Source organism: Sceloporus undulatus, chromosome 4 (genome assembly GCF_019175285.1).
Source record: "Sceloporus undulatus isolate JIND9_A2432 ecotype Alabama chromosome 4, SceUnd_v1.1, whole genome shotgun sequence".
Taxonomy (NCBI): domain Eukaryota; kingdom Metazoa; phylum Chordata; class Lepidosauria; order Squamata; family Phrynosomatidae; genus Sceloporus; species Sceloporus undulatus.
The window spans coordinates 76,603,580-76,611,077 of record NC_056525.1 but is presented as its reverse complement, the minus strand read 5'-3'; the positions used below and the strand labels follow the sequence as shown (position 1 = coordinate 76,611,077).

Genomic DNA, 7,498 nt, shown 5'->3' with positions numbered 1-7,498 from the left:
GCAGAAGGCAGCCCATATCCAACCTGGGCTTCTCTGGCAACTTTTAGTGAATGGGATTTTTCCATTCTTGAAAAACTGCCAGATAAGCCCGGGTTGGATACAGGCTACCTCCTGCCTGGGCTCCTGGCTGTGTAATAAGATCTGTTCTAGACAGTTATAACCCGCGTCTATCCCAGCACAGATTTCCCATATAATAAACTTCTTCATGGCAATGAAATATAAAGGTTCAGGGATGGCTGATGGCACAAAGCATTGCAGGAAAAATAATCTTAGGGGTGTTGGGAAAGGAGACAATCTTTCCCCTTCTCTTGAAGTTTCCACTTCACCTAGAAACCCTTCCAAGAAAACCCTAGGATAAGGTTGTCATAATTCAGTGCAATTTGAAGGTTGATAATGTGAACAGCAAAGGTGGCCACAGGAAAATCATCAGTTTTCTGATAGTACAATGGTAACTGAAACAAGCACAGTAGTAAACTCAAGAAGCCAACACAAATGTTTATTTGCAGATACAATGAATTCCTTCCAAGCTCCTTTCCAACAGGCTCAGATTTTCCTCCTCCCCCTCTTCTCAAGTGAGAGTCTCTCTACCTCCTTCATGAATCGAAGACACAGTTCCTCCTGCCATGGCAAGGCCACGCATTGGACTGCCACAGGGAGCCCCACAGCACCTTCCACAGCCTGCAGGAGAAACATAAAACAGTGTAATATTATGAAGGTTAGTCCATTACTAAGGGTGCAGGTGAGTTTGAGTCTATAGCTCTCAAAACATTCAAGAAATCTCTAAATGTCATGCCACTCTTAAAAATTGTTGTGATGTTGGCTGTGTCTGCATACATGATTTGCTGATTTATAATGCAGATCCACCCCCACCTCAAAAAAGCCATTTGCTTTCCCCATTTCTGGAGCTCCTCTCGAGCATGGTTTTGTCAACCCTGGGGTTGTCAAGCTAGAGAAAGAGGATACAGACAAGTCACAATTCTCATTTTAGATTTAAGGATGTGAAATGGTTTAAAATAGCTAGAGTTTACAAGCCAACAACAACATGGCTTCTGATTGCAGTTTTGAGATGTTTAAAAACATGTTTTGTTTCATTGAGAATGACAAACAAACAACAAGAAGCCAGAATTCAACAAATCACAACCTGGCTTATATGAACCTTCAAGCTCACCCTGGATGCTAACTAGATCTGGCTTCATTTGGAAATGTTCAGAACATATTTTAAATAAATATTAACAGACAAGTGACTCATGTTCTAACATATGTCTGCATGTCTAGTTTGGACTTTGAATTAGATGGCATAGAATTATTCGTACATATGCCAAAAAAATGTTAATAAGCATATGATCTTTCAGATTTTATTCCAAGATCAGGTTTATTATCAAAAATGGTCTTATAGCAAATATGTCACATTGAGCTTAAGACCCTTTATTCCAAGTTATCACACTTAGGGCTAGTCTACATAAGTGTATAATGCAAATTGCTGTGGATTGTTTGTACAGGAAGCTGAAGACAATTAACTGTGCATCAACAGTTAACTGTCTTCAGCTTCCTGTACAAATTTGCATCTATTTGCATCTATCTCCCCACCCCATCCCCTTTGCCAAAAATGTGCAGTCATCTGAATCCATGCACAGCAAGTGGACAGCCACATTTGTGATAATCACATTTCTGTGGATTTTCACCAATACCCTGGTAAAAACATCAAAGCCCTTTTCTGCAGATTTTAAGGATCAACACCCCTCCCCCAGCAAAAAGCTTGAACTCCTGCAAATTTTGTGTGGTCAGATCACATTTATTTCAGTGACATGATGAGTATATTCATTGTACATTTTCTAGATACATTTCAAACTGACTTCTGGATGAGATATGGGGGGGGGGGACTGCCATGGTAACCTTATCTGATGACCTCTATCTAAGTATTGACAGAGGAAGTGTGACCCTGCTGGCGCTATTAGACCTCTAAGTGGCATTTGACACAATAGACCATGACATCCTCTTGGAACGCCTGAGAGAGCTAGGAATTGGAGGCACTGCTTTGCAGTGGTTCTGTTCCCTCCTCTCAGGTAGATTCCAGAGGGTGATACTCAGAGACAGTTGCTCTTCAAAAACAGAGCTTAACTGTGGCGTCCCTCAGGGTGCCATCCTGCCCCCAATGTTATTCAACATCTATATGAAGCTGCTGGGAGAAATAATCCGTAGACATGGAGTGGGGTGTTATCAGTATGCTGATGACACCCAAATACACTTCTTCATGTCTCGGTCATCAGCAACAACGACAGATGGCATTTCTCCCCTCAGTCAGTGTCTTGCAGCAGTAATAGAATAGATGAGGGAAAACAAGCTCAAGCTGAATCCAGACAAAACGGAGATAGGGGCCCCCAAACCAGGTATTGGGCTGCAACCTCCAGTCCTAGAGGGGTTCACGCTCCCCTCAAAGGACTGTGTTCATAGCTTAGAGGTGCTTCTTGACTTGTCGCTTCAGATGAGAAATCAGGTGAATGCAACGGTCAAGAGTGCCTGTTATCAGCTCTGGCCCCTGCTTACTTATCAGACCTTCTTTCTCCTCACCTTCCCACTCGGGCCCTCCGTTCTGGTAGTCAAGGTCTGCTATCTCAGCCCAGGATTTCCTCTGCCCCATCCCAGATTTGCCTCTTTTCACTTGCTGCCCCTCACTCCTGGAACCTTCTTCCCCCACAAACAAGAGCCATCACTTCTTTAACTAGCTTCAAAACAGAGTTGAAAACCATCCTGTTCAGAGAAGCCTTCCCAGGCATTGCATAATTGTCGCTTACTATTTGATATTCTTTTGATGCCTGTTTATCAAACCATTTCCTGTATTGCTATGTACTGTATATGCATTATCCTACTTGAGAGTATGTATTTTCCCTGGAAGATTAACCATCCATTATGAAGCCAAGCCCTCCCTCCAGTCCATCTGCCTTGGTCCAGGCCTTGGAGGTAGAGAGGAACTGCTGGACCTCTTACACTTTCCCTCCACCACTCTCTTCTCCTTCTGTGTCATGTCTTTTCAGATTGTAAACCTGAGGGCAGGGAACTGTCTAACTGAAAAGATTGTATGTACAGCGCTGTGTAAATTTACAGTGCTTCATAAATAAAGGTTAATAATACTGTAATAATAATAATAATAATAATAATAATAATAATGTCAGCTGCGCCCTTTCCTGGAGCCAGGTGACCTCAAAACTGTAGTACACGCACTGGTAACCTCAAGACTTGATTTTTGCAATGCACTCTACATGGGGCTACCCTTGTGCCTAGTCCGGAACCTTCAACTGGTACAGAATATGGCAGCCAGATTGATTACAGGAACAACTAGGAGTGACCATATTACACCAATATTGAAATCACTCCAGTGGCTGTCTATTAGTTTCTGGGCACAGTACAAGGTGTTGGTCTTTACCTTTAAAGCACTCCATGGTTTGGGCCCAACCTATTTAAGGGATCGCCTTCTTCCGTATAATCTGCCTCGTGCACTCAGATCCTCTGGGAGGAATTTGTTGCAGTCCACAAAGACCAGATTGATGGCAACCTCTCAGAGGGCTTTTTCTGCGATTGCTCCCAATTTATGGAATGGTCTGGCAGATGAGATCCGCCAAATTACCAACCTAGAGAGCTTCAAGAAAGCTGTCAATACAGATGTCTTCCGGCAGGCCTTCCCGGAATAGAACCCAGCCACATAAAGATCCCCCCACAGACATATATAAGTGAAGACTCTGCCCACCATTATTCTATTATTGTATTATTGTTTTTAGGTTTTATTGTCTGTAATGTTAATGGATAGAACTGTTTAATCATTTTTTAGGGGGGGGGGTGGAAATTGTATATATTGTATTTTTTAAAGGTTGTATGCTGCTTTGATTGTGGTAACAAAAAGTGGGATATAAATAAAAGTTTAATTATTATTTTATATACAGACAACCTTCTAGAATCAGGTTGCATAAGTTACCCTTAAAATCCAGATTTTTTTCCTCTAATGATAAGAGGATTTTCCCCCTCTTTTTCATTAGAGTGTACACTTCAACCTGAAACCCCTTCAGCTTTCCACCCAAACAGGTCCAGCTTCACCCCGGTGACTGAAAATATTAATGAGATTTGTTGGTGGTGGTTTTACATCTACTCAACAATCCTCCAGCAAGCATGGCCAGTGGTACTCAGCCCCCCAAAATAGTATTTCCAAGCTCTGGTTACACCTGCTATAAAATGTCACCAACTTTAGAGGGGCAGCAAAAGATGTTAACCCTGCAGGTATTTTGCACAACAAACTGAGAGGCTCAGCTATATGGTTTCCATGCACAGCAATTGCCTTTAAAAAAAAATCTGCTGACTGACCTCCTTCATTCTCTTATCCCAGGGGTCCCCATAATGTCCTTTGTAAAGTTTCAGCTCCTCTTCATCAGCCTGAGTAACTGTAGAGACTGGCACAACTCCAGCAGGAAAATTCAAGACATTGTACAGATGGGTATAAGTAGTAGCAACTGAAAAAGATAATATATAACATACCATAATTTCTCCAAGTTTTGTTATCAATATTAAAAACTCCAGAAACATGATAAAATTCGGAATAGGAAAATAAGATAAAATACATATTAAATTACCCTTCGGTGCCTTGACTATTGGATGCTGCCAATTCTTAGTTCTACACAACACATAGGCCGGAATATAAATATTTTAGTAAAATAAAATAAACAAAATAACATATTTTATAATTTGACCTCAAGAAAATGTGGGGGGTTGTTTTGGGCTCTTGTTATTAAGTTTCATTTGCAGCTGATTCATTTTAAATCTAATTTAAAATCCAGATAAATTTAGAATCAAATGAGAAAACTCTTCACAAATGCCTGTTACCTACTGTTAACAGAATCTCACCAGTAACTCAGGGACAAATTGGACATGATGTCAGACAGAGATACAAGCAAGTCTTCCCATCTGTTTGCTTTCTCTTTCTTAGAAACCAGCAGTGGAGGAGGAGGGAAGCCCAGATTGGACAGGAACAATATTGATGCGAAGGAAATGATCTCTTTTTGCTAACTATACTTCCTGCACATGAATCCTGTATTATTAACCTGGGGATTCTGGGATTTGTGATAAAAAAGGGTAACTTTTCCCTTCACTGTCTGTACCCAGTTGTATGAAAGAAACTAATGCATAACTATATTAACGTATCAGGAGGAAAAGCTGTGTTTCAGGGAATTTGAGGGAAATAGCCTTGTAGTCTATAAGTTTATAGCCCTATAGTCTGCATGCTCCTTCTAAAAAAATAATAATAATTAAAACTCAGTTTTAAAATAATTGGAAAAGTTAAAATACCTTAGTACTAAAGGGTGGCACAACATTCTGTTCAGAGGAGAGATCATTGTGTAAAGTAGAAGTACTCCAGATGTTTGGGACTTTGGTTCCCATAACAATATTTCTTTATTTATTTCTCACCTTCCTTCCAATACAGGGACTCAAGGTGGTATGCTGGATGGGGCTTGCAGTTTCAAGGGATAAGAAAACAATCAGAAATAGCAGAGCACTGCTGGGAAACAGAGGGATCTCATTTTCTCAAAAGAAGCCCATCAAAGGCAGCATCTAAAATTCTTTTGGGGGAACTGAGAAAATGCTCTGGGGAAGGAGGCTCAGAAATGTGTGCATTGCTTCAAGCAGTGTAGGACACTCATCAGTTTCATCATCCCTAATCTGTCACTTCTGCATTCATCTATGGACTTAGCTTTGTTCCTCTTTTAAGAAGAGAAATCCTGATTATCTAGTTTGGCTTCAATCATTCATGTTGCTGCTGAAAACCTAGAGAAGATCAGATTCTGCACTTTCTTTCTTTCTTTTGTCACATACTCAGGACAATGGGAATGTTTTCATATCACAACTATGAACATGTGATACTTGCTTACAGGGGCAGCCAAATACTGTGGGTTGACAGGAACTATAGAACCTGCCAAACCACGGTACAGTGGTACCCCGGGATACGAAATGACCGCGTTACGAAATTTCCGGGATACGAAAAAATTAGATAGGAAAAAACTGTTCCGGGGTACGTTTTTTTTTCCGGCTTACGAAAAAATTTTTGGTGCTTTTCGGCGCTTTTTCGCATGAAATCGCGGCTTTCCAGCGCTAGCGGCTATGGCTTTTTCGGGTTGCGAAATCTTTCGGGTTACGAACGGCGCCGTGGAACGAATTAAATTTGTAACCCGGGGTACCACTGTATTATATAGTTTCTGTGTTTGCTGCATCTTCCCATGAGTTAACGACAGAATGCATGACTCTTCCCTCATCCTAATTTATTTTCATAATTGTCCCATAAGGTTCGTTAGGCTAAAATACAGGGATTTAGAATCACGGAGATGGAAGGAATTATAAGAGCCATCTAGTTCAAACCTCTGCTGTACAGACTTGCCCAAGCTATGGCTCAGTGGGGACTAAAATTCAAACTTCTCGAGTTTTAGTTCAAAGTTCCTGCAGTATCTTGGAATTATGAGAATGCCCTTGCCTTGAAGTTTTTTTTTAAAAAAAGAAATGAAACCCAATTCACACAGTTTTGCTGCCTTGTCATTATTATCACTTCCACCACCACAGACAGAAGGCTTCTAAGTAAACCAAGGCTTCAAATAAACCAAGTCAAAAATATTTCTCTAAACAAGAAAGATGTGGAGGTAAAGATGAATTTGGGAGAGTGGTTGTAATTGCAATGGAGGCCTAGAAGAATCCATTGCAGTACAGCTACAGCTTCACTGACAATGCATGGCAGCTACAAAGCTTTGTTCTGGATAGGGTTGTCTTAACCAAAGTGGACAAGTGACATCAATAGGCTCGTTGATATCACTTGTCCACTTTGGTGAAGACAGTCTTGGTACAGTTGGATAATCCAGGGGTGGGAACATTTTTCAGTCTGGGGCCATGTTCCAATTTGGGGAGGTTTGGGGCAAAACACATTCAGGGAATAGTTGGGCTATGGACATGGAGAGGGCAAAGGACAAAATAGGCAGAGTCAAAGCAGTGTGGGCAAGGCCCTTGTCAATTTGACTAGGTTTTTTGTTCTACCAAGCACAAGCTCAATTCTATGCAAGTAAGCTCCAGTTTTCCTATCTGCAAACCACATCTCAGTCCCATGCAACAGCTCTCCTGCCTTCAAAACTTTGTTATGCAAGCTATTTAACATTTAAATACCTTCTTATCTCCAGTCACTGATCTGAGATAACAGCAGAAGAAGCTATAGACAATATAAAATGGCATAATGCAAGTGAATGTACAGCTGCTTTGCCATAATGGTGCCTGTCCTGTAGTTGTTTTGTTGCCTCACAAAGCTTTAGACTATCTCACTTCATAAATATTTGTGGACATTTCTATCATAAAGACTGGGAATAACAGGGGTCATCATTTGATGTACATGCATGTCATCCAAAGTAGCATGTCACTCCACATATCAGCAATTCAGAATAACCTATTGCAAAGCCACACACACACACACACACAGAGAGAGAGA

At 41.0% G+C, this 7,498-nt stretch overlaps 1 protein-coding gene across 1 annotated transcript in view; it reads right to left on the bottom strand.

The window, feature by feature from the left end:
* Positions 1-470: 470 nt before the first annotated feature.
* The window catches only part of LOC121930132 (vitamin D3 hydroxylase-associated protein-like), a 39,599-nt gene continuing 32,571 nt past the window's right edge, over positions 471-7,498 (bottom strand). The window contains exons 14-15 of the mRNA XM_042466358.1: positions 4,351-4,496; positions 471-678 (exon numbers count right to left, since the gene is read on the bottom strand). Of these exons, the coding sequence (XP_042322292.1) occupies positions 544-678; positions 4,351-4,496 (281 nt within the window). The 3' untranslated portion in view covers positions 471-543. The remainder of the gene's footprint in view (positions 679-4,350; positions 4,497-7,498) is intronic.